Genomic DNA, 26,664 nt, shown 5'->3' on the forward strand with positions numbered 1-26,664 from the left:
AAAAATGGATTCCGGAAAGGCTGCCGTTAAGCTCGTCAAGGTCGTCAAGGTCCTCGGGCGCACTGGTCCGTAACCTCCTCCTCTCTACCAACTTTCCAGCGATACAACCTCCCCCCCCCCCCCCCCAACCCAGAATCCAAAAACCCTAACCAATATAAACAGGATCCCGTGGAGGCGTTACCCAGGTCCGCGTCGAGTTTATGGATGACACCACCCGTTCCATCATCCGTAACGTCAAGGGCCCCGTCCGTGAGAACGACATTCTCTGCCTCCTCGAGTCCGAGCGTGAGGCCAGGAGACTGAGATAAGCGGTTTCGTGTGTTCGTTGGGGTTCTCTTTTTTCAATGTTTTTCGCTACAATATAAAAAAAATGGAATTGGGCTTCCCTTTTTTGAGTCCGGATGGAAAAAGGATTTAGGGGTGGAATGTACCGGTAGGATTTTTTTTTTTTTTACAAAAAAACAAAACTATCGGGGATTTCAACGTTTTTGGCCAATTTCTTCTCTCTGTTTTCTGGGTGTGGTTGGGAATAATGGAGTGTGGGACTTGTTGATATATCGGCGTTCAATGATTCATATTCGACTTTACGAATCGGTACTCGGGGAACCTTCAAGATTATGGATATTGGGGATATTTGAAGATTTTGGAAGAATCAGCAAGAACCGGAACTAGGTTATATATTTGCCAACTCCCAAACGCAGCAAGTCTCGAACATTCCCCCATACACGACAATTTCGTAACATATCCAATGTTTGTCGAATCCAAAAGAAGCTGCTATTATACCATGAAATGCGAAAAGAAAAAGGATGCAAAAAAGTAGAAAATAAAAGAGAAGGGACAAATTAAACAAGTGATATCAATTACCCACCTATAGCTGTGCCAACATAGTCTCCAACGAGTGCCGATCATACTTAACATATTTGTCCCTCATTAAGTCCTTATACTTATCGTAAAATCTCCCATAAAGTGGGCCAATAAACCCAATCTCTTTGGCCAGCATGGTACGTACTTCCTTATCAGGAAATGTGTACTGCTTATGTCTCTGCACAAGGTCCTCAAACGCCGTATTGAAGTTCTATCCCAAATCAGTCCTATACCACACCAAAGCTATGAGCATTGAAACTTACCTTGAACTTTTCTTTGACGCCCTCCTTCTCCTTGCTAGTTAGTGTGACCTTCCCCCCTGAGTGCTGCTTCGTGTATGTGACGTCCATCAGGTATGCTGCACATTCCTTCCACTGCTCCATATACATCTTTACGGCGTCTTTTCTCCACTTTTCGACCTTCTGCTGCGCTTCCCGGGACATAATATTCGCCAGGTCGCTCTTCCGGATATTGCTCTCGATATAGTGAACATTGTTTACCATAAAGACCGCAACCGTGGATGTCTTCTTGATCATCACCCTCGCCTTCTGCTCCAGCTCATGTATCAACTGATCAATGGCATCAAGACAGAACTGCGATAGCAGCTGCGCTCCATCCGCACCAACGTCAAAGGCCGACATTGTAGGTGCAGTATATGGCTTGTTACCATGCCAATTTCCCTCTCCCAAAGAGACCAAAAGACCTGATATCGCATTAGGATAATCTGACATTCTTCTGAGTCGGGCCATGACATTCGTAGTCAGCTCTGCGACAGTATTGTCCAATGGCAGAGCAACTGTGCTTGACCCACTTTTCTTGATGTCCTCAAGAAAGTGCGAGAAACTACTTTGCGCGGTGAGCCGCAGCGGTTTCAGGGCCTCCGTGAACTCGCGCTGCTCGCCTGTTTTTGTCTTTAGACGCAGACTGGCGGGCTGGACGTTCTCAATAACGTCGTATGCGAGGAAACAGTCTGTCACCATGTTTGCCTTGACGAATGCATTTAAATCTGCCAGGGTCTTTTTGAAGACGCCCATAGGCTGCAGCGTCGTATTACTGTACACCGTTGGCCACTCAGATGACGGGAAGAGATGGCAGATATTGTCGTACTCGGCCTCGAAGATTGCCTCGAGGGCGTTTGTGTACATCGATATACCATTCGAACCCTTATCGTACGGTGCGACAGTGACGCGGCGAGTAGTATTTACCGTTGCAAGGGCTAGAGAGGCCAAGGAGTTGGTCATGTAGGGACCACGGACTTCGGCATATATTGTGTTTGCATTGGATTGGATACCGGAGGACTGGGCGAGTGTTGACGAGAGAAAATCATTGAGCACCGCAAGCATGTTGACCTTCTCAGAACTAAAAGTCGGGAACGGCAGTTCCTTTGTGATGTAATGGAGTGGTTCGACAGACTTGGACTCTTCTGCCAATGCTTGCCTGAATAGGTCTTCCAGCTGCAAGCTTCCGGCTTTGAGCAGGCCGGTCTTAATTCCGGGTTAGCCAAAAGTGCTCTCTATTTTTTTTTCCAAGTTGTGGGGACATGGATGTGAATGCAGACCATCTGCCCGACCGCTTTCTGGGAGCTTCTCAAGTTAGACTTTTTTAAAGTCCCCATTGCCTCGTTGATCCTCTTGAGAGCAGCAAGATACTCGGTCAATCCGGTCGCCTTAGGTCTATTGAACGGATGAACAAACAGAGTAAGCTATCCATCGTATTGTGTATTATAAAAAAAAAAAAAAGTTGAAGGGTAAAACAGAAAACATTGCCATCGAATGACAAGCTGCAAGAGAACCCACCCCCGACGAATGACGCCTTCCTCTTGAGAAACGACATCTGCAGGTTGTCGTATCTTATCGATTGCGGCTATGGCATCATCGATATCTGTCAAAAGTGTCCAGTTCATCAGCCTCCGTCATCGCGCCGCCCCACAAAGAATTTTTTCCCCCATCCCGCCAGCGAATAGAATCTGCTCACTCCCAGCAAGGGCCGTCAGGGACTGTGTCTTGCTGTAAATCGGTTTCACAGCCTGTTCGACATTCTGGGCGCTAGCTGACAGCTTCTTCAAGCTTAACGAAATCTTGGTAGTGAGATCTGCGGTCTTCAATAGCTTCCTGTGGGGAGGGAGGCAGGTAACGAGAGGTGAACCCTGGGGTCAGGAAATGAATTGCTTCTAGAATGCTCGCGGGGGGGGGGGGGGGGGATGGATGGGGTGGATGAGACTCACGACTCGAGAACCTCTACCTCAGCAGACAGCTCGTCCATCCGAAGGCCGTTCATGATGGACGTCAAGGGGGGTATGTTAAGGGACTTGTGGGGTGGACTGTGGGGGAGAGAACTACAAAGACTTTGACCCTGGGGGTGGGTGGGTGTGAACGGGTGAGCGAGCGAAAAGCTGTAAGGGGGGGGGGGTAAAATGGTAGTTTAGTTTGGTACGTAGGATAGGTAGCTGTGTTGAGTGGTTTGTTTCCGACGAAGAGAGCGTTGTCGTTGGACCGTCGGTGAGATGTCTCACCCCTGTTTGGTGGTTTCAAGCGTGCATATCTATCTTACGAGGGGACGCGGCGGGAATTGAGTTCCCCCAACCAAGAACCTTTTCGCAGTGTTCTAGAAAACGACACACTGCATGCCAAGTCTAGACCAAGACCCAGTCGGATCCCCCCACGGTTCGGAGCCTCTCAATACCCGGATCTGTCTTCCTTGGAAGGGGAAATAATAACTTTATTCATTGTGTTACTATTACTCTCTCCATGCACCTACACATGTGCAGTCTTTTGATCTTCAGAACTCGGCAATAGTTGGGAGAATGATGGCTAGCCAGGGAACACCGATTTTCAGTATTTTTATACGAAAATCCTCTCTTCATGCTGGCACAAGCTTATTGCTCAACCCATTGTGTACCTTGGACATGCATCGTCTGGGCCCTCGTCAGTCAGGACCCTACTCGTCAGACTCTCCAGGCGCTCGGGCTTTGTGCCATGCCTAGAGAGAGCGAGGTGATGTAGGTCCCAGCCTACCACCAAACAACACACGCAACAAGGGTTTTAGATCTCGAGTCATAGATCTCCTCATCCAAGCTTTTTCCTTGTCATCTCGCCTAAGAAGGGCCTACTATGCAACAAGCCTTCGACAAGAAAAGTAAAAAATAAAAAAAAAGAAGAAAAAAAGGGTTCAGCTTACATAGTTTAGTCCATTTCACAAGCTGGTGGTGGGGTTGGTTGCAGGAAAGGGACCTTTCCACGGGCTGGACTGGCCAGTAGGGAACCATCAGGATGATTGGAAGCGGGCTAAGGTATAATGACATCAGGGCGCGTGCTCTACCAGTAAGGCGAAACAGAGCCGCACGTTTTTTACCCTCCCTCCACACCGGAACCAGCCGCAAGTTCCAATGCAATGAGAAACACCCCTTCACCACCCCATCTGCGGCTATTTGCTCTCTCGTCCGACTCTTTCCTCCCCCTGTCCGGGGGTGCCTACATATATGTGCATATATCTACTCATAATGGGGGTTGTATCTCTCCCCCCCACACCTTGTCCTTCGTTCAATTCCCGTCCTAATAATCATTCACCTACTACTATTACTACATCTCCACTACTACGTCTGCTGCTACTACTTCTGGCTAAGATAAGTTAGTATCTAGCGTGTGCTCCACAACCGACACAAATATCATTACCAGCATTATTAAGCATCACATATCACGAACCTGTTAAATCCGCCATCCGCTCAACGCCTTTTTACGAATAAACATCACTACCTTTTTACTATTTCCACCTGAACGAATATCAGCTCTTGTATATTTCTTACAAAAGATTTAAAAGAAATTATATATACATTCATAAAATACACCCTCAAATGCCACACTCCGAAGCCGATATCGATGGAGCCTATTCCACTACCGGCTTCACCTGTACATCCTGTGATGTGACATTTGGTGATCCTGATGACCTCAAATCTCATTACACTAAGCATCCCAAGCACCACTACTGTGACCGATGCCAAATGCACTTCTCCACGTACGAGCACTTGCTCCAACATCTCCTCGACTCACCCAATCACAACATTTGCATCACCTGCCGCCTCGACTTCCGCACGCCCACCTCCCGCAACCAGCACTTCCGCACATCCCCTAAACACATCTTCTGCGGTCGTTGCAACGAACACTATAGTACCGCCGCCGCCCTTTCCTCCCACCAGGAGCGGTCCCCGCACCACCACCACTGCCGCGCCTGTGCCCTCGACCTCCCATCCCACAAGGAGCTCCTCCGCCACTATAAAGCTGACCCTACAAAACACCTCTACTGTATCCCCTGCAATGAACTCTTTCCCACAGTAAAGCACCTTCGTGCTCACATCAAGGGCAAAAAATGTAACCATTTCTGTGACCGCTGCAACACCCACCATCACACAACCACCTCCTATAAATCTCACATTGCCACTTCGCCCCACCACCATCCGTGCGACCGCTGCAGCGCCGACCTCCTCTCCGCTGATGACCTCGCCGCACATCAACGCCACGCCCACCCGTTTAAAAAGGTCTCCTGCAAATCACCGGCGTGCATGCGCTCTTTCGAGACAAGAGAGCAGATGCTAGCCCACCATGCTAAGATGCACAAGCAGTTCCATACCTGCCCTGTTGCGAGCTGTCGTGAGAATTTCATGAGTGAGGGCACGATGCTGTCACATTTTCAGCGAGCACACAAGAACCAGGTGCGCTGCAAGGCGGCAGCCTGCGTGGACTCGTTCGAATCGATCGAGGACATGCTTTCTCACTACAGCAAGTGTCACCGACTGCTGAAAGGGTTCCCATGCTTTAATTCACGGTGTACGAAGATCTTTAAGACACTACCAGAGGCAACGAGACACTCGAAGGAGCCACATTTGGCGTGCGCGGTGAGGGAGTGTAGGGAGGTGTTTCCGAATAGGCAGGGGATGGTTACACATATGTTTGGGAAGCACTCGGCGTGTGGTGTGTGTAAGGAGAAGGGCGGAGAGAGGTGGGTGTTTGGGGACCGCTGGGAGTGTGAGGAGCATTTTAGGGAGAGCGCGCATTTGTATTGTTGGCTGTGCGCGGAAATGTTTTTAGAGAGGGGGATGTTTGAGAGGCATCATGAGGAGAAACATAGGGATGGGAGGAAAGAGACCGTGGAGGAGGTTGAGTAGTTGTGGATAAGTTCAATCCCCTTTGTTTTTTGCTTCCTTTGGTGGTGGCTTTTTAACTTGTATATAATGATGTGTTGGTACATATTTTAGTTTTAGTTTATAGCGTCTAGTCTACTTTTCTCTTTATTTTTTTATATTTCTCTTCTTTACTTTACGGCCTGGTTTTACCCGTTACATGCATTCACGACATTTACGACGACATTCATTATCCTATATTTTCTTTGTATGTACCCATACCCTCCTTTATACCCTTTTCCTTTTCTCAGACCAAAAGTCACATCTGGACATGAGCGTACGGCGTTGGTGGGCAAAAATAATATCTACAGTTGTTAATAAAAGTATATCTGTCAAATGAGTGGACCAATCAATCAGTCAATGAGTAATTTTATCAATCGTCAGATCAGGCTAGTGGTTGTCGCGCGAGTGATATTCTATGCATACTAGTGCGTGGTAAGCTAGAGTCTTGCTAGGCTCGTCCCCAACCCGTCTTCTTTCATGCTTCCATCGGACGGGGCAGCTTGCTACAAGTACGGGACGGGCACGAGACTAGGGTCTTGCCACTTCAGAGGTCCAATTAGTAGAGTACATGTAGTGGTCGACACACTAGCACCCAACCTAATTTGTTTGCAGAGTCCTGGTAATCGACCCCTGTCAAACCTTATTTTTATTTCAGGGCAATGTTTCAAAATGGCAATTGAAACATTATCGAGGAGATGACTACTTCCTTTGTATCTTAGAAACGATGACACTTGGCACCACGCCCATGGGCCCACCCTGTACACGGGATGCTACATGTAGTTGAGTTCGGAGCCAGGGCTAGATGACCCCACGTTTTCTTACGGTTGGCTACATGTACATACATGTAGGTCATAGTTGGCACAGCGAGTTAAAGTACAGATATCACTTAGACTTGGAGTATCAATGAGAAGAACCCATCCCATCTTCTCCCTTCAATCAACACCCTATCCCGTATACCTCCCTGGATTTGTCACTGGATTCACGGATCGTCTCTCGCCAATCACACAAGTCCCTCATCCCAGGTGCCCAAGACTCATCAGATGAGCTCCCCCTGACAAGTTACCAGTATGTACATATGTACCATGAAAGTCGAGTTAGTTGTAGATAGAAACAGAAACTAACTACATGTATAGATTACCCAGACCCCTCATAGTTGAGGCTTGTAACTTCACAGTTTCTCACTCGGACTCGGTGAACTTATAGCCCCGCCAAGCGTACGGGCCGGGATCGATACACAATCGAATCAACTCTGCCACTCTCTATCCATTTGCTTCGCAACCCGTAAACGATACATGATAGATCTACTTAAATCTACATACAAATCTCTCGAACGTGGGATTAGAGTTCATCTCGCGTAGCACGGGACGATCCAGTACGGGGATAGTCGGTGCCAAGACCTGTCATGTTACCGTCCGTACCTGCATGTGCTGTGCTGTGCTGTGCGTGTCTCCCCGCCATCCTCATCCCCCACTACATTAGGGAGTTGAACATCACCACCACGGTCAATGATTTTTTGTTGATTGACAGCAGCAAACATTCAGGATACCCACCACCGCTCTGAAGAACCGTCTCCTCTACTCCACAACCCACAATGTCCTTCTGCTACACCTGCAACCGCTCCTTCACTGGCCCCCGCTCCCTCCGCCAACACCACAAAACCTCTCCTAACCACTTCTTCTGCAACCGCTGCCACGCCGTCTTTGACAGTCGCACCGCACTCACCCAACATCTCAACAATTCTCAGCTGCACAACATCTGCCCTCTCTGCCCTCTCATGGACTTTCACACGCCCTCCGCCCTCATTGCACATTTTGTGCACTCCACCCGCAAGCACTTCTACTGCGAACGCTGCACCCGCCATTTCCCCACAAAGACCGCTCTTAATTTTCACAAAACCGACTCGCACAAGCACCACCTTTGCCGTCCGTGCGGGCTTGACTTTGCCACCTGGGACGGGTTGCGCACGCACTACATCCAACAACCGTCCGCGCACAATTACTGCGCGCGCCATAACCTCCACTTCACTGACGCCCGCACAATTAGACAGCATTACCAAGAATCGCCCGAGCATAATCAGTGCGAGGGGTGTCGCCGTGACTTTGTGAATGCTAGGGGCCTGAGAGAGCATTGGGTGCAGAGCCCACTGCACCATTATTGTCAGCGCTGTGATCGACACTTTTCCGATACAGGGGCGTTAGGGCAACATGTTGAGAACTCGGGGAGCCATCATGTGTGTGCGGTGTGTGATATGGATTTTGAAACTGTGAGGGGGCTGAGGGAGCATTATGTCCAGTCGGAGAAGCACCATTATTGTCACAGGTGTGATCTGATGTTTCTCACCGCTTGGGCGCTGCAGAAGCATTATGGTGACAGCTGGGAGCACCATATTTGCAACCTCTGTGGGAAGGATTTGAAGACGAAGGATGGCCTCATTAGTCATGAGGATCAGGTGCACTATTGAGGGAGTGGGACTGGGTAATGTTTTCTTCTTTTTTTATGCCTCCATTATGGGTCTTATGTGGCGGGCTAACAACCATTTGGGTTATTATTCTTGCTTTCTTTGCTTTGATTCTATGAGCTTTATTTTATTTTAATTTTTCTAGCCTAGACGATATGTAGGGTGGGCGTTCGGTAACCTTATATGGACTTGCTCTTTGTTTTTAGTGGGGCAGATATTCCTGGCTGGATGCATGGTTTCAAGCCCATCAAATAACAAGTATCATGCACTAGTAAGGGCGGTCAAGTTTGCGTCTAAAGGAACCCCTGATAGAGAGGAGTGGACTGCAGCTGGACTGACTCTTTTATTATACGGTAAAACACAGTCAGGGCCTGTTGAAGATTCGCATAGATATCACTCAGTCCCAAGATCGTGGGTAAATTCTCGCGCTGCTTGTTTTATCCATCATGTCTACACTTGAATGAAAGATGTTATGATATTTATCGAAAATTGGCTCCCAAAAAGAAAGTATCGTACAAATTAAGCTAAGGACCACAGTCTGTCATCCATCAGTACACCCTGCCAAGGATCGACAAATATATATATTTATATATATGTATGTGTGTGTGTGTGTGTGTTGGAATGGCAGGTCCCTTTATGTATGTTAGGGAAATGGCTTTGTAGAATGCTAAGGTCCTGCAGCGCCGACTATCTTCAATCCCAATGGATCACCCGAATAAGCCAACCAGTACTTGTTCGGGTGCCAGGCGACATTAGGGACTGGATGGCTTGTAGGGACCGTATACACATGTTCACCAGTGTCCAGATTTGCCTATTTTTGTTATTAGTTGTTTAGTATATATAGATATACAGAAATTGAGGTTATAAACTCACGATATCAATATTAACGGCCCCCGGTTCATCGCTTCCAGCGCAGATATACGCACCGTCAAATGAAATACTTAGATTTCTGACAGGGCTTTCCATGTTTCTTAACGTGCGTTGGCAGATCCATTCTTTGGTATCCCAAACGCTCACAACAGCATCACTTCCACCAACTGCTAAAGTAGATCCACGAGGGTCAAGCTCCAGGCAGAAAGCACCAGACGAATGCGCTTCTACCGTATAAACGTGTTCTAGAGATGGCCAGTCGCGGAGCACAACATGTCCCTGGCCAGTGGTAAGAAGTAGAGTATCTCCAGAATGTGAGAATATAATTTGGTTTGTTTGTGTTCCTTCTTTATGTGTTTTAAGAATTTGCGATGTATTGCGTGGATCAATAAAGTGTATTTTGTCATCCTAATCAAAACCTTAGTAAGGTGGCTTGTTGTCAAGGGTCTGGAATGGTTATTACTTTTGTTCCTACTGCAACAACGGAGCCTTCGGGATGATATGCCAAGCTGATATTCTCGCCGCTAGTTGAAGTGATTCCCAGGCACTTGTTACCTAACAAATGCTCGCTTTAGCGTCTCGTTCGTTGAGGGATAGATTAAATGCGCTGCTATCACTTACTTCTGTAGTCCCAGAACCTAACAATTCCGTCTCCTCCACAGCTTACTAGCTTATCTGCATGGGTTGGGTCCCATGCGACTCTATCTACACCCATAGAATGACCTTTAAGTTCGGTGCTGTTACGGATTTCCGGCTTTTCAGGATTCCACACCCGTACCAGCTTATCGGTCAGCCCGCAGGCTATTCGGTTCCCCAAGATATTCCATGCGATTGAGCGGATAGAAGTGTGTGAATGGTTGCTCGATCTATGCTCGCGATACTCTCTGGTTTTCAGACCCGCAAAGAATTGGGGAGCTGGGATGGATTTCATCATCAGCTCTGATGCACTATCGTTCTTTTGACGATTATTGGAAGATGGATTTGACGAGGACACGGCTGGTTGTACATGGGAATTCAAGGCAATACGAGGGACTGGTGGGGAAGACACACCCTCTGCCGGAATGGCAGCAGGAGAGCGTGTGATGGAGGATGATCGAGCGCCGCCCTTAGGGTAGTAATGGTGACTGTTCATCCGCAGCTGATTTGAAGTACGAGAGCGGGAGTGGGAAGCATCGTTCATTGTAAAAGAGGAATAAAGGAGGCCCAGGAAGTGAGTGGTGTAATTGATGGATGAGGGGGACGAGACGGGTGGATGCGGGGGGATATGAGAAGGATGGAGGGATAAAAGCAGGAGATGGTGGTGGTGACGATGCGAAAGATAAAGAAAGTTGAATGTTTTCAGGCGTACCTCTCTCTTTGGGCCATAATTTGCGTGGAGGAGGTGGAGGAGCCATTGCGTATGGTGTGGATACAAGAAAGAAAGACGTGTAATATCGTGCTAACTAGTGGGTAGCCGATGCGAGGTCTGCACGAGCTCAGGCTACTTTTCCCTATGATGTTAGACTCTGTAGTTCTTGAAAGGTTGCGGCTCTTAGGGCTTCGCGTCTTCGCGTTGCGGCCCAGCGTTGTTGTTGGTTGCTAGGGTGGCGCAAGCCAAGCATTGTGAACGCAACTGCCAAATACGAACAACAAATATTGCATTTGTCTAAATGGATCTAGTCAGCTGATTCCTGTATTCCTACCGCATTTTTCATTGATCCCTCTCACAGCAGATTTATCAAAGCTCCCAACAAACGATCAGTGCATGCACATGTCACAACCTACATGTTCTACACGTACTCGCACGTCAATTATGTATTTGCCCAACCAGCAAAACACACCAAAAATCGAGGTTTTCAACAACTCATAAAAAGCCCCACACCTAAACCAAAATATCAACGACCAAGCATAGTATAATTTTGATAAAGGAGGTCCATGCTTCAAATTCTTGGCCCAATTGAGATACTGGTAAAGGTGCCATAAAAGGACCCTTTTAGACACATTTCACCTTCAGGGCTTGTTCTTTGTAGATATGGCCTAAAAGTGGCCTGTAGAGTCTTTCAGGTGTCTAGATAGAAGACACATAATTTCAGGGGAGATGGAAAAGCTCTCTGGATTCTGTGTGTGTTTTGCTGGTTGCGCAAATACATACTTGATATGCGAGTACATGTATGAATATCTTAATTGCCATACTTAAACTACATGTACATACATATACTTGCAATTGTATATTTCGGAGGGGTTTAGGTCATACGGTACCAAAAAGGGGATGTAATAGGTACTTGACTATACCAATACGGAATTATGCAAAACTTCCGAATTAAATCGGAATCCTAACTATTATACGTATAGCAATACCGTAGCAATACCACGTAACCTTATGATATTTTGCCATATATGGTACCGCAAAGGCTCGATAGCTGTGCCCGGGCTCACCTATCGAATTCGAGCTCTCTGTTTGGTTCCTTTACGTTTCTCCATTATTATTCACCCTGTATTTTTGGTTTAAGCCCGGGCTAGTCACCTATCGGGTTTTACGGTACTGGATCCGCCCGCTTTTTAGTACTGTAGGTAAAACTACATGTACAAGTAGCAGATACTTTTAGCGGATATACTGCGCCAGTCAGTGAAGTTTGTATAGGCAAAACTTGCTGGCACTTTTTCCCTTTGCATTTTCACTCGCTGACCGGCGACACCCCTGTGCTGATGGGATTTGGCTATTGCAAAATGGGGTTCTGTATAGGAAGATATACCTGTAGGAATTAACTCATCCAGCTCTCTGCCGGCTTTGGGAGAAGCGGAAAAATACAGTCACGAACTTCCTTATTTCGAACTAGATTCCTGTAAAGGGTAGATTCTTCTCACGGGAACTGACCAACGCCCACTCTGTATAGCACTTTTTCCCCTACCAACACTGACAAAAAAATACTCTTCTATTGTACTCTCACAAACACTAACAAACGGCCTTTTTTCATATTAGATACATGTAAGTACAACTGACCGCTGACATCCAGACTTCACTAACCGGCGCAGTACATATGTATGTAAATTACATGTAGATAACACTGTACTATAAGTATGTGACCTGCACGCAAATACATGTGCATGTATTCCACCGCTAATTTATGAACGATTGATATGTACAATATGCACTTAAGTGTACTTGTTTATAGGGTACGGTAATGCTAGGGGGAGGGGGAAACTTACATACCAAGTACATGTATCTATACCAATACGGTGATCTGTTTCATTTTTCTATTAATGACACTATCGAGATCATACATGCATGAAGACTCAGAAGACCTATCTCAGCCGAGTGACATACTGTGACTAACGCCAAGCCTATGCGGAAGCACCCGTCCCCACCAAAAAGTCTTCAACATTGAAAGTTCATCTACCATTCAGCGCACGTATTCCTCACAATGCCACCAAGATACAGCATATTCGCCGCCTTTCCGGCCCCTTCGGCTTTTCTTCGACACACGGGGGCCCGTAAAATTACTATAAACCCTTCGCCCCCTCGTGGTAGCTTCCCCCGCTTTGCTGATGCCATGGAACGCAATGGCAAGCCCTTCAGCGAAGGGTTAGACGCTCGATTACAGCTGTTAAGGCCTCAACAGCCCACTGGACAGCCTGGAGCGGCAGAAGAAGATAAGAGGGTTGCTGATAACGAACTCATCATGACGAACTACAGGTTTGCACAAGGTGATACCTATGCGCCGCATGATCTGAGTTTCCAAGAGCAAAGGAAGAGGAGGGCAAGGAAGACACCGGCCTTTGATGCGATGGACCTGTTGGGAATCAACCCCATCAAAGAGTACAGGGTAAGTGAATTGGAAGTGAACGGGAGAAAGTGAAATGGAAGCTAATGACAAATAGAACTTTTCGATGATGTCGGAATATGTCACTGAGTTGGGTCGTATCAAACACAGTAGTGTGACAGGACTGCGACCGGTAAACCAGAGGAGAATGGCCAAAGCGATTCGAAGGGCGATTGGGTTGGGTCTTATGCCGGCGGTTCATAGACACCCTGAGGTTATGGGGTATGCTAAACCGGATAGGAAATTTATACCTAAGGATTGGTAAGGGGGGGGGGGGGGGGCTTGTGTAAATAACTGTATGTGTGTTGGTATATATCACTTTCTTCTCTGTCTCCGATCGATTTTACATAGTGGGGAAGGAATAAGTGTTTCCAACTACATGTAATTGCATACGATAACAAATGCCTAAACAGCTCGCTGCCCCTAGATATGAGGAATGGTGTTAGAACGAGGAGCAGCTAATGGAATATCTGTGAAAGTGGGGCTATAGTGTTGGGCACACAAAAGAAATCCCGTTAAATACTGGGAAGCATGACCGAGTCATTTAATCCGACTACTCACATGTAGAAATATACCTAATTGACACGTAATCGAGCGTAACTGCGGTGCCATACTCATAGAATATATGTAGGTACTTACACATACCTGAGATTATATGATCACTAACCGCAACTAGGTCTTCTGTTTATGCCATAGTCTAAGACTGCATGCAGAGTTTTGTACCTAGAATCAATTAAACTACATGATTTAAAAAAAAAAAAAAAAAAAAAAAACTAGGTCTTCTGTAATCTAGACCATGCGCTGAATTTAGAGTTGGGAAGTTTAGGTCCTCAGAGAGTACATCTGCGGGTACATACCTGTCTTAATCTGCTGGAACACGGAACGGTCGAAGTATTAGGTTTCGCGGCGCAGAATTCAGAACGTTCCGGATGCAGGGATCTGGTCAGGAACGGCACGTGCCAAAATCTTCCGGAACATTGCCAAGCAGGCTACCATGCACAGTAAAGCGGCGGAGCAGCGTAAATATAAGGAGGTGGGTTCCCTCCCTCCCTCCTGTGAGTGGGAAGGGACGAAGTCCTTCAACCTCATGACTCGATATACGGATACAGAACAGAGTAGCGACAAAGACGAGAGATTCGAGCACAGATTGGCCATCACGACGAGAGTGTATTCCTTTCTTTTCCTGCAAAGTTCACGGCACAGCAGCGAGCAGGCAGCGACCAGCACAACCACGACTCGACTGTATTCAGCGAGTCTGTTTAATGTCACGAGAACACAGTAACTATTTCCCAAGTAACCTAGCAGGGAAACCACCGACAATCCAACCTGTTGCGCTAGCGGCTCAACTCAACCTGTTGTCCTGACCTAAGTCAATCTGGCACGTTGAGCCACATTGTCATAAAGTAGAACGAGAATACGGTGTAACTCTAGATCTAGACTATACAGACTATACAACTAGACTAGACCTCCTAGACTTCTAATAAACCATCCTCGCTTCGTTCTGCCTCTTGGGTCTTTAGTGTGACCTGAGAGAACAGAACACCCCCCACAATGTTGAGCAAACCTGCTACTAGGACTGTTCCTCACTTCCATCGTGTGATTCCGAGGATCCCTTTGCTTGGACACCAGATCTCTTTTATCCAACGCCGCCACACGAGCACCTCAGGAAACGAGGGGGCAAAGAGTCCGGGAGAGGACAGAGCAAGCAACACCGGGAATGAGGCGGATGGGAGTCTTTCATAGAGAGTATCCCTATTGGAGGGGTAAGATTTGTTACCATGAATCTCCTTGGCCATAGTCTGAGTGTTTGTGAGAACGTGAACGAGAAACTCGGAGAAGTGAACGAGGGTTTGAAAGAGATTAGAGGATGGTTCAAGTGGACTTGGGGACTCTTTTTTACGGGAGTAATTTATAAGTGGATTCTTTCTACCCTTGTACTGACAAATTTGCTAGCTTGGAGCAAAGGTATTCTTTGACCGTGACACGGAGTTTAGGATGGAAGAGAAGATAAAGGAATAGATGGACGGTCTGGACACGAGAATCGAAAAGAAGATGGACGAGCAGGAGGCAAGAATGAAAGAATATATAGGGATTGGTCTGATTCAGCTTCGATTCGGCTGGAAATGAATAATGATCCTTTAAACGATCAGGTGAATTCCAAGAGGAAAGGGTGGTTTAGTTGATCGTGTCTTTTTATTTTTTCCACGAGGTGTTCGTTCATTGGTTAAAAAAATACAATTTAGGTGGGGCAGTTGTTTGTTAAATAGATTTCTATTGATTCATTTGGGGGGACCCCCTGAGCGCAGCGAACAACGAACTGAGTGAGGCGATAGGTGAACGAACTGAGGAGCCTGGGCGACGAGAATAGCGGTGCGCCGCTATGGTGAACGCAAGCGTTCCCAGCAGATTAAGACAAAAAGCTGACTACATATGTAATAAGTCTGTTTTCCCGACAATGAAAAATTCCATTGTTTATTTCCTGTTGCAACGAATATCACGATATTCGACCGTCTTGGCACAATATGTGAGATTCTTGTCATCCAATTAGAGCCCCAATATCACGATCTAAAATACTCAGACCAAAATATCACCATGCTAGCACCAAATTCACAACCAAATTCACCAGCCACAACTGTTGTATTGCCAGAGCTCTCATTTATATGAATTTATACTCATCGAGACACCATTGTGGCTTGCGAAGGCTTGTTGTATTATGGATAGCAGAACACGCCCTAAATTGGCAGGTCTTGACCTCACAATATCTGAAGTGGACGCGGCCTTAGTCATTTCCAATTCAGGAAATTCTTTATTCATTTCATTAATTCTTTACGAAAATTATTTTCATTTTCACAAAAGGGCAGCATAATTTCACTTTGGGGAACTCTCTCTAGTAGTCTGAAGGAAAAGTTTCACTACTATTATAAATAGAAGGGCCCCAAAGTAGAGAGTAGAGCAAGGGTCGTCCGCCATAAAAGATACCAGGATTGGAAACTGGGAGGGCCGAGGTCATAAACAGGCATTTCGTTGGGGTGGCAGTGATTGGCGGGAAACGATCTAACGCTTCGTCACCTCTCCTATCCCTCCCCTCTCCCTCTTCTTCTTCTCTACCCCCATCCCCACTCCCCCCCCTTGAACCTGTCCGTAATTCAATCTCATCAACCCTCTTTCATTCATTCGCTCAACCTTACTCTCTCGCTCATTCACAAGCCTACCAGTAAGCTTGTAAGCTTGTAAGCTCGCCATGTACAATGCGACGGGCTTCCTGGGTGCGAACGGCCAACAGGCTGGTCAAGGCCAGTATCAGCAACAACCGCAGCAGACTGGTTTCCCAGGTCAACAGCAAATGATGCCACAGCAGACTGGTTTCCCAGGCCAGCAACAGCAAATGATGCCACAGCCAACGGGATTTATGCAATTCCAACAAACAGGATTCCCAGGCCAGCAAGCTCAGCAGCAACAATTTCAAAACCAGCAACAGCAGCAACAACCGCTTCAACAACAATACACGGGGTTTCCAAATGCTCTTCAGGGATTTCCAAGTCAGCAGGGAATTCCTCCGGTACCCCAGTTGCCGAATATGACTACGTTTTCACCACCACCGCAACAACAAAACCAACCACCACCACCGCCTCAGCAATCTACTACTCCAACCCCCAAGAACCTCGCAAAGATCCCGAATATAAGGCTGAGTTTCATTACTGTCGCCGATCAAGCGAAATTTGAGCAGCTGTTTAAGGCTGCAGTAGGTGATGGGCAAGCACTACCAGGTAAGTAGCCCATCCGAGCGCTATTACTAGAAACTAGGTCTAACACCTGGAAATAGGCGATACCGCGAGAGATATCCTTTTGCGATCTAAGCTCCCGGCACAAGATCTGCATCAAATTTGGCAGCTTGCAGATACCACCAAGTCCGGGCAGTTACTCTTCCCCGAGTTTGCTTTGGCAATGTATCTCTGTAATATGAAGCGTAACGGGAGAACATTACCTTCAACACTCCCCGAAGTTGTCAAGAATGAGGTTAGCGGTATGGTCGACATTATTTCGTTCGGTATTCCAGATTCCGCGCCGGCCGCTCCTGCGAGGTCGAACGTTCCCAGCTTTGAGGTCAGCGCCCCAAGCCAGCAACCACCTGCGAGACAGAATACAATCCCCCCTGCAGGGTTTGGTCAAAACCAGACGAACAACTCACAACTCTTGGGAATGAATATGAGCACGCAACCAACCGGCTTTCAACAAACCGGATTCCAGCAGCCTCAACAGACTGGATTTCAACAGCAACCAACCGGATTCCAACCACAGCAGACCGGATTTCAAGGGGGTCTTCAATCCCAACAAACAGGATATCCAGGCCTTCAATCTCAACAGACGGGGTTTCCCGGGCTTCAAAACCAGCAGACTGGGTTCCAGACTCCATCGTTACTGACATCTCAAGCAACTGGATATCAGTCTAGTATTGGTTCTTATAGTGGGTCGATACCCCCCCCTCCCCCGATTCCAACCGGTATGTCTTCACTGTCTGTCGGGGGGCCGCTCCAAGCCCAGCCTACGGGACGTCCAGGACAATGGGGTTTCGTTAATGCTCCTACGAATATTCTTGGTGGTATTGAGGCTCTGCAGCAGCGTATGATGCCACAGAAAGGCCGGGAGGGTGGATTTAGTATGCAAGGACTACAGGGAAATGCAGTGATTCCATGGTCAATCACAAAAGTTGAGAAAGAAAAGTATGATATTGTCTTTGAAGGCTGGGATGGCTTTCATAAGGGATTTATCACCGGTGACACCGCAATCGAGGTTTTTGGGCAGAGTGGATTGCCAAAAGAGGATTTAATGTCCATCTGGACCTTGGCAGATACAGGAAATAAGGGAAAGCTTAATAAGGACGAGTTTGCTGTGGCAATGCATTTGGTACTTGCGATTTGTGGTTATTCATACATGCTGTCAGATTACTAACTTTACTAGATCTTCCGTAAGCTCAACGGATACGATATCCCCGCCCGCCTCCCCCCCGAATTGATCCCACCATCTACCAAGAAATTTTCAGAGTCTCTTAATACTGTAAAGTCATATCTTCAAAAAGGACAGACAGCAAACGCTCTTCAATCCCAATCAACCGGCGTCAGTTACATGAAGAGTCGTTCTTTCCATAGTGACACTAATACCAATGCTGGCAAGAAAGACGGAACAGTATACCGTTTTGATGACAATGAAGTTGCCTACACATCTAACGCCCGCCATCGTGCACGTGGCGGTAGATCACCATCCCCAATGCCGGGCACTTCTGCATCTCCTGCACCCGAAGAAATGTCCCTTGACCAGCTCCGTAAGAAAGTACGAGAAAAACAAATTCTTCTCGAGGCTGTCGATATAAAAGATGAGGCCGAAGGCGAGAACGATGAGATTCTTGATAGGCGTGATCGTAGGGACGCGGACGACCTCTACCGGAGGATCAGAAGGGTTCAGGAGGACATCGATTCACATCCCAATGCTGGACTTACTGGTGGGGATTCTGAGGCCGAGAGAAGGCAACTAAGGAGGCAGTTGCAGAACCTTACAGATCGCCTTCCAGATCTTGCAAGCAAAGTGAGAAAGACAGAAAGAAACATTGCAGACACTAAGTTGGAATTATTTAGACTACGAGATGCAAAGGCTCACCCAGGATCTGCTGCCTCTATTATAGGAACTGGACCTGGAGGCTCAATAACCGAATCCGATAGGATCAAGGCGAAATCCAGGGCCATGATGCAGCAAAGACTCGCGGCATTGACAGGGAAGCCAGTTGCACCGAGTGGTGACGATGACGAGGGTGGCTCCAGGAGACTGGCTGAAGAGACTCAAAAAGTGAATTCCGAAAAGGAAAGGAATGAGAAGATGATTAGGGATGTGGAAGAGAGTTTGGATGACTTTAAAAAGAATCTAGAGGATAGCATTAGGGACATACCTGCGGAGAGTGGAAGTAGTGCCATTACTGACCACGAGAGAAGGAGGTGGGATGAGGCTTTGGGCGTCGAGGACGAAGTCAAAGAATTCATTTTTGATTTACAAAGGCAAAGCCGTGTTGCTAGGGACAAACGTGAAGAGTATGCTAACCCCTGATTTTATTTCCGGGAGATTTACTGATATCTTTCAGCGACCGTCGTTATAATGATCGCCCAAGAACAAACTCTTCTAGAGCAGCTGAGGAGCCGACAAAGACTTTATCATCGCCTCCTCGCTCCTCAACTCCTGCTTCTAGCACTGCCTCATATTCATCCTTTAAATCTTCAGAAGAGCGTGCAACGTTCATTAAGCAACAGGCCGAGAGGAAGATGGCCGAACGACTAGCGGCTCTCGGCTTGCAACCACCCAATCGATCCACCATGGGTGAAACTACCCAGCAACGCATGGAGCGTGAACGCAAGGAGAAAGAAGACCGCCTTAGACAAGCCGAAGCGGAAGAATCTCAACGTGAGCAGCAGAGACAACAGAGGCTTGCTGACGAAGGGATTAAACCTCCGTCGCCTATTGCTTCTAAAAAGCCGCCACCACCTGCGCCAAGGAAGGCTAATAATTCTAGGATCGAGGATGAGAGAAAGAAAGCCGAGGAAGATGCAAAGGCCGAGCAGGAGGAGAACTTAAGGAGGGAGCAGGAGGCTCAGGAGGCTAAAATACACGAGTTGGAGTAAATCCCCCCCCCCCAAATATACTTGAGAAATGACTTTTGATGTTAATTTTGTTCGATAGGGATGAGACACGACAAGAAGAAGAGGAACTCATGAGAGCACAGGAAGCTGCCAAGGCCAGACTACAGGCACTCGAGGAAGGCGTTAAACAGGGTAAGCTGAGAAAGGAGGAAGAGAAGCAAAAGAAGAAAGCAGCACTCCAAGCATCAAAGGAAAAGGAGGCTAGACTTGCAGCAATGCGTGCCGAGATTGAGAAAGCTAAGGAAGAAGAGGAGTAAGTTATTGCTCTATAAATAAACCATTGACTCGACATGCTAACTTACGTTCTAGACGCTTGAGACGTTTGCAAATGGAACTGGAGGAGGATTCATCTTCGGATGACGAAGAGCCAGAGACCGTGGGTAAAAAAACACCCACCCAAGAAACAGCAGTCGAGGAGTTTGTCCTTGCGCCCTCAACACCATCAAGCCCTCCAGCACCAACACCACCACCGCCGCCCCCAGCACCCCCCCTTCCACCAAGCACTCAGGTATCCTCTCCTACTCCTGGGACCCCAGCTGCCGATAAGCCAAGCAACAACCCCTTCTTCAAGAGTTTCGGCCCAGTTCCTACCGAGAGTGCTGCTGCTGCTATAACCTCGCCTCCTTCGACTGCTTCCGCAGCTAGCAAAAACCCATTCTACAACTTTGGGAACGATGCCGCCACTAGTGCGCCTCCGGCAACCCAATCTCCTCCACGAACTTATCGTCACCGCCCCTTAGACGAAGATGACTGGAGCGTAGTCGATGATGACAACTCTGATAGTGACGACGATGATCCTCTAAACCGCCAAAGTACCAAGGAACTTGCGGAAAAATTCTTTGCGAACATGGCCCCTCCAAGGCCGTTGAGTAGTATGGGCAATGAAGAGTCCTCCTCAAGTCCGGTACAAACTGGTGCGCCACCACCACCGCCGCCGCCACCACCACCACCACCACCACCACCACCACCTCCAATGCCCGGAATGCCTGGAATGCCCGGGATGGCGGCCAATCCAGTTAACTTGCCTGCCGCACCACCACCAGATGTTGCGAGTAGTAGGGGTGATTTACTAAGTCAAATCGCTATGGGGAGACAATTGAGGAAGACTCAGACAAAGGATAGGAGCGCACCGCCCTCTGGTGGAAAGGTCCTAGGATAATTTGTGAAGATGGTCTTGGGGCTAATAGAGGGCCCGAAATGTGAGATATTGGAATTTCCACCATTCTTTAGTCGGAAAAACTGGACCTTCGTTAGCTATCTTATTTGTTTTTTTTTAATTCTGTTTGTCTTTTGCGAATAACCCATATACACACATCGATTCTCGAAATCTTTTTTATGTATGAAATAAATTGTTGGGGAGTAGTCGTAGTCTTAGTCGTAGATTGTGTTCCTAATGAAATTACCACATCGGTATACTTTACATAGTTAACTCCCAATTGTTTTTGGAGTTTTTAGGGGTGTTTTTCTCTACCAATGTTTCCAGAATTGCCAAACACGAATCGATCTCGAGCCCAAAACTTAAGCAAGGCGTGGGCGGGAGTCGCTGCCCTGGATAGTGTGGCATTCTGTCAGTACTGTGACCTATAGTTATACCACGGATTCTCAGTCAAAATTTATGCTACAGCGTCTATTTAAAAATGTGTTTTTCCCGAGAAATCAGTGCCCAGAATTAAGGCACATGTATGTATATCATGTCCCTAGAATGTTAGACTCAAACCCTGGACCTCAGTGAGTGTTAACGTCAGTGGAGCATGCGCCTTGGCAACGCACACGCCTCGCTAGCTACTGTAACTGCATGTAGTTATTAAGCAGTAACACAATTTAGCTGCAGCCAAGCAGTCGCGATCTTTAAACCTTTACGCGTCTTTGACATCAATCATCCCAGCAGCCAATTTTTTTTCCCAAGATGGCCACTTCAAAACGACGAAGAAATCCAGCTGAGACAGATGAGGAGAGCGAACACGAAGATGTAACCCCTCCACCTAGGAGACATTCGGTACTGTTCATCCCCTCCTAAGAACAAGGCTGGATATATACTAACCAAGTGCTTTGTTAGACATCCAAACGGGCACGTACAAATAGCGATGATAATAATGCAGATGAACAGGACTGGAGAGCGCTCGAGGATGCATCCACTCAACGGGCGGCTATTGCCATTAAGAAGAAGATGAGCGAGGTGGTTGAGAACGTATATACCGAGCTTTAAAGCATCAACGGCCCTTGATAGTTTATTGATCTTTGTAGGTGCCAGCAGATCATGGGATCATACTCGCCGTTATTTGCGAAAACTTTATGGTTCGTGTGCCCTATATGGAGGGAGAAGAGAGGCTAATAAGCCATAGTGCCACAAATTTCTGGAGATTAAATTTGGACCTTTCATAAACTTCGTTATCGGACATAACGGGAGTGGAAAAAGTGCAATTCTTACGGCAATTACACTGGCGCTTGGTGGGAAGGCGGCCAGTACAAACCGAGGGAATGCTATGAAGAGTTTCATCAAGGAAGGCGAGGAGTGAGGATAATCCGATCACAATAGCTTCCCCTTCCTTGCACAGTTCTAATAATAGCGAGTAATAGACAGGCTAGAATTACAATCAAGCTCAAGAATGGCGGCGAAGGTTTCAAACGAGATCAATATGATGATGTCATTATTGTCGAAAGAAACTTTAGTCGAGAGGGAAGTAGTGGATACAAACTCAAGTCGAAGCAGGGGAAGATAATATCTTCGAAACGGGATGAATTAGATGAGATCTGTGATTGGTTTGGGTTGCAAGTCGATAATCCCATGAACGTACTGACACAGGATCTGGCCCGTGCGTTTTTGAGCACCTCAACAAATCAGGACAAATATAAATTTTTTGCGAGAGGGGTACAGTTGGAGCAACTGGATCAAGATTATTCTCTCATCAAGAACGGGATTGATAGTACGGAGGCAATCCTGGAAACGAAAGTCGGCGATATAACGGAACTAAAGGCCACTATGGATCAGTGGGCTGAAAAACAGCGGCAATTGGAGAGCCACGATACCCTGAGAGACCGCATTCAAACAATGAGCCATCAAATGGCCTGGGCACAGGTTAGAGAGGCTGAGTTGCACCTAGGGTTCTTCGGGAAAGGCTTCAAACATCGCAGAGCAAAGTAACTAGGGCTGAAGAAGAGCGCGAACAAGCGTCTTCGCAATTCGAAAATGCAAATCACGTCCACGAAGAACTAATTAAACAGGTCAGAATCGAAGAAGAAAAATTGACTCCCCTAGAGGAAGCGAAGGACGCAGCAAAGGCACAAATGGATCACATCAAAAAGGAACTTCAGACCTTAATAGTATGTGTCTTCAATCTCTGATTGTTATGTTAGTTATTAATGGGTTCAAAACGATAGGGATCAGAACGTGAAACAAGGAGTAATGTTCTCGGTGCAACTAAAAAGATCACCGAGACCGAGCAAGAGATCATGGATGAAGAGAACAGACTAGAAGGAGTTAATGGCGGAAGCAATATTCAGCTGATGGAGGACCAGCGAAGCGCTGAAAATGATGTTATTAGGATTAAGGCGGACATGGAAAGCCACGATCAAAAGAACAAGGACGATAACACAAAACTCCAGGAAGCAAAGCAGGAATTCGATCAAGCTATAAAGCTCGTCCAAGCAAAAAAAGCTGAGATCGCAAGCAAACAGACAGCTCTCAAGCAAATTAGTGCTGCGGAGGGCGATTTCATAAAGGTATTTGGCGCAAAGTTACGCCCTCTTCTTGATGCCATCCAAAGTGAGCGTAGTTTTCGTGTCAAGCCCGTCGGTCCCGTGGGAATGTATGTCACGCTTCGAGAGCCGAAATGGTGGAGCATCATCGAACGGATCTTGGGTAATAATCTATTGACTTTTGTCGTCACTTGTTATGAAGACAGTGAAATTCTAAAACGATTGATGAAATCTATCAACTGGTACGGATACACCTTATCTTTATTACTCTAAAACATCACTAACATCTTATAAGTCAATATCCATTAAGCATTACCCAGGTGAAGCCGTTGAATCTTGTTGAGCCTGATCCTCGATTCAAGACTATTTACAGGATCTTGGAGGTATTTAACCACTCATCCAGGAGACACCTACTCCAGTCTCTGACCTTCTCTAGATCAGTGACGAAAATGTAAAGAGGCAACTCGTTATCGGCAACTCCATCGAGCAGGTTATCTTGGTTGAAGATTTGGAAGATGCAAATCGTATCATGGAAAGAAGGACTCAAAATGACCATATAAATTCATGTTATGCTCTTAACTTGAATCGTCAAGGGTGGGGATTGAAAGTTGGTGGAAAGTAAGTAGATTCCAATATTAAGTATGAATTTATATTAATTTATTCACGTCTAGCAACGGAGCCAGTGGCGTGACTCCTGTCAATGCTTTCACGAGCCAGGCTCGTATGAGGACAGATGTTGGGGCACAGACAAAGTAACATCCTTTTTCACAATACATCCTGTCATTCATTGATTGACAATTCGCTAATCATTGGGGAAAAAAGATTTATCGAACAAGATATACAACGCCTTAAGAATGAGCTTGCTGACCTCGAGCAATCTGCTCACGACAAAAAACGTGTTAGTGATGGGCTAAATTCCGATATTCAAAACTATAATGTATGTAATGAACCCTCGTTATTATTATTAAGGGCTATCTTAACATTACCTTAGCGTCGCAAGAGGGATTTTGAATTAAAGCTTCACCGGGCCGAGGATAAGATTGAGGAGTGCAAATCTAGGTTAGAGGAGGCTGCGCAGGACGGTAAGCTTGGCGCTTTACAAGAGAAGCTAAAGGCAGGTTGTCCAATTGCCATATAAAGTGCCAACTGCTTACATTTCCTGCAGGTTTTTAAAGAGAGAGAACGCATGGCTACTGCCTCGTTCGAAGAGCTGGTCGTCAAAAAGGATGAGTTTAGTGCTGAAGGTGATAAACTATATGCACAACTGAAATCGACCGAGCAAGACCTAGCCCTTGCTCAACAACAGGTCGAAGACCTAAAGGTAATTGTGCTTTCTTTTTCGCTGTAAAAATCTCTAACACCTATCAAGGCTATGCTTTACAAGTCTGACCGAAAACGGTCGCAATGTCTTGCAAACAAGAATCATTGGTATGAACAACTTGAGAAGTACCAACAAGAAACAGCCCGCCTAGAGGACCAAATCGCAACGCAACAGGCAACAGTTGATAACTATACCGGAATGGCTTCACGGATTTGTGAACGTGTTGAAATACCTAATGACGAGACATGCGATGCTCTGGAAAGGAAGTTAGCCGCACTCCATGAAGAGCTGAAACGTGCTGAGGCTTCGTACATTATCCTCTCCTTTTAACTTATCTGAGCCATCTAATGTTATTATAGGCTTGGTGGAACTGCGGAATATATCCATGCAAAGTCTGCTGAAGCAGCACAAACCTATATTGATGCGAGGGATCAGAGGAATGAATTTCAAAGACTTCTTGGCGTGGGTCTATAATCAATCAGCGTTTACTTAGTACATTTTTAACGCATTTATGTGCTTAGACGCAAACTAGAGTTTACATGGAACGCATACGCCGCTGGAAGGAGTTCCAACGCTACATCAGTGCCCGGGCACGGGCTCAGTTTAACTGGATGATGAGCGAACGCGCATTCAAGGGGCGCTTGCGCCTTGAGCACACACGAAAACCTCCCGAACTTATCCTCGAAGTTCAACCTGGTCAGGAAGAAACCGGCAACCGTGGACCAAAGACCCTTTCTGGTGGTGAAAAGTCTTTTTCGACAATTTGTCTACTTCTTTCTTTGTGGGAGGCAATGGGCTCCCCAATTAGATGTCTTGATGAATTTGATGTCTTTATGGACGCGGTCAACCGTACTATCAGTGTGAATATGATGGTATGTTTCCTCTGACGTTTTATTCTGTTCTGGGCTAATGCTGTTTATAGATAAAAGCTGCTGAACGTTCGATTGGCAAACAATTCATATTGATCACACCTCAGGCGATGAATAGTACGGCTGCATCAAACCAAGTCAAGATCATCCGGTACGCAAACACCGACGGAGTCGTATCCCCCAAGTAAAATGGTACTAACAGTTCCCAAAATAGAATGGCCGATCCCGAGAGAAATAATAATAACCAAACACGAATTGCTTGAATTCAGCAGTCTCTCGGCTACTGTAATGAACTATACTTTTTTTCCTTTGGAGTTTGAAATCTTGTGATCATGTGGCGCTTTTGAATGGTGGATACTATTTTCATGCCCCCCTCGGAAACATCAGCAGGTTATCCTCTCGCCGCTTATTATTACCATGGGCCTTGAAGATGATGAATATAAATATTTGCGCTATCTTAAAAATATCTTAATATAACCGGGCCCGTGAACAATCTTTTGCGCAGGGCCATGGTCACACTGAGCCAATCAATCAAAGGTCTAAGGCAATGGGATATCTAGGCTATTTTTCTATGCCGTAATGGGGGTAAAGCTCTTACTACTGAGGGAATCGAACAAGTTAAAACGATCGGCGCTTAAGTAAACATCAACGATCTCTGTCGAGTGATTTACCATGATCCCAAGTGGCAGTTCAAGCAGGACATCAACCGAATCCCAAGCTTTCGATTTCCAGAGCTTAGATCTTGAACACCCTCTTTCCAGTAATAATGTGTGGCCCGATTATATTAATTGTTTTTCTCTGATCAAGATACAACCAATTTCAGCTGACACGCCATACATATCACGATATTCTACTTCTTTATGAAACTACGGGCACACGTGTACAACATGCGTTTAGATCGAGCCCAAATAGAATCTAGGCTTAGTTTGA

The 26,664-nt window shown here is 46.6% G+C and overlaps 8 protein-coding genes across 8 annotated transcripts; 6 read left to right on the forward strand and 2 right to left on the reverse strand.

Annotated features, from left to right (window-relative positions):
• Positions 1–4: 4 nt before the first annotated feature.
• Positions 5–308, forward strand: LAJ45_06285 (uncharacterized protein; the record flags this gene model as incomplete). Its single annotated transcript, XM_046115849.1, has 2 exons — positions 5–65; positions 163–308. 2 exons carry the CDS (start codon positions 5–7, stop codon positions 306–308), a joined length of 207 nt encoding a protein of 68 aa, XP_045970958.1.
• Positions 309–868: 560 nt separating this feature from the next.
• Positions 869–3,141, reverse strand: LAJ45_06286 (uncharacterized protein; the record flags this gene model as incomplete). Its single annotated transcript, XM_046115850.1, has 6 exons — positions 869–1,075; positions 1,128–2,348; positions 2,423–2,537; positions 2,661–2,745; positions 2,839–2,975; positions 3,089–3,141. 6 exons carry the CDS (start codon positions 3,139–3,141, stop codon positions 869–871), a joined length of 1,818 nt encoding a protein of 605 aa, XP_045970959.1.
• Positions 3,142–4,714: 1,573 nt separating this feature from the next.
• Positions 4,715–6,022, forward strand: LAJ45_06287 (uncharacterized protein; the record flags this gene model as incomplete). Its single annotated transcript, XM_046115851.1, has 1 exon — positions 4,715–6,022. The coding sequence occupies one exon, from the start codon at positions 4,715–4,717 to the stop codon at positions 6,020–6,022; it is 1,308 nt and encodes a 435-aa protein (XP_045970960.1).
• A 1,609-nt stretch (positions 6,023–7,631) lies between these two features.
• Positions 7,632–8,501, forward strand: LAJ45_06288 (uncharacterized protein; the record flags this gene model as incomplete). Its single annotated transcript, XM_046115852.1, has 1 exon — positions 7,632–8,501. One exon carries the CDS (start codon positions 7,632–7,634, stop codon positions 8,499–8,501), a length of 870 nt encoding a protein of 289 aa, XP_045970961.1.
• A 664-nt stretch (positions 8,502–9,165) lies between these two features.
• LAJ45_06289 (uncharacterized protein) lies at positions 9,166–10,762 on the reverse strand (the record flags this gene model as incomplete). Its single annotated transcript, XM_046115853.1, has 5 exons — positions 9,166–9,309; positions 9,372–9,776; positions 9,832–9,923; positions 9,990–10,283; positions 10,717–10,762. The coding sequence occupies 5 exons, from the start codon at positions 10,760–10,762 to the stop codon at positions 9,166–9,168; spliced, it is 981 nt and encodes a 326-aa protein (XP_045970962.1).
• Positions 10,763–12,769: 2,007 nt separating this feature from the next.
• On the forward strand, positions 12,770–13,433 carry LAJ45_06290 (uncharacterized protein; the record flags this gene model as incomplete). The annotated part of the gene is made up of 2 exons (XM_046115854.1): positions 12,770–13,171; positions 13,227–13,433. The coding sequence occupies 2 exons, from the start codon at positions 12,770–12,772 to the stop codon at positions 13,431–13,433; spliced, it is 609 nt and encodes a 202-aa protein (XP_045970963.1).
• A 2,976-nt stretch (positions 13,434–16,409) lies between these two features.
• Positions 16,410–21,007, forward strand: LAJ45_06291 (uncharacterized protein; the record flags this gene model as incomplete). Its single annotated transcript, XM_046115855.1, has 6 exons — positions 16,410–16,935; positions 16,992–18,073; positions 18,128–19,245; positions 19,296–19,826; positions 19,889–20,101; positions 20,158–21,007. 6 exons carry the CDS (start codon positions 16,410–16,412, stop codon positions 21,005–21,007), a joined length of 4,320 nt encoding a protein of 1,439 aa, XP_045970964.1.
• Positions 21,008–21,754: 747 nt separating this feature from the next.
• Positions 21,755–25,997, forward strand: LAJ45_06292 (uncharacterized protein; the record flags this gene model as incomplete). Its single annotated transcript, XM_046115856.1, has 18 exons — positions 21,755–21,844; positions 21,905–22,036; positions 22,093–22,143; positions 22,191–22,360; positions 22,426–22,924; positions 22,981–23,169; positions 23,227–23,786; positions 23,840–23,927; positions 23,981–24,162; positions 24,216–24,296; positions 24,367–24,481; positions 24,536–24,658; positions 24,710–24,865; positions 24,914–25,173; positions 25,225–25,327; positions 25,387–25,737; positions 25,788–25,885; positions 25,949–25,997. The coding sequence occupies 18 exons, from the start codon at positions 21,755–21,757 to the stop codon at positions 25,995–25,997; spliced, it is 3,297 nt and encodes a 1,098-aa protein (XP_045970965.1).
• Between the last annotated feature and the right edge of the window lie 667 nt (positions 25,998–26,664).

This window comes from Morchella importuna, assembly GCF_003444635.1.
Source record: "Morchella importuna strain M04M26 chromosome Unknown Morimp01GS018, whole genome shotgun sequence".
In the NCBI taxonomy this organism is placed as follows: Eukaryota; Fungi; Ascomycota; class Pezizomycetes; order Pezizales; family Morchellaceae; genus Morchella; species Morchella importuna.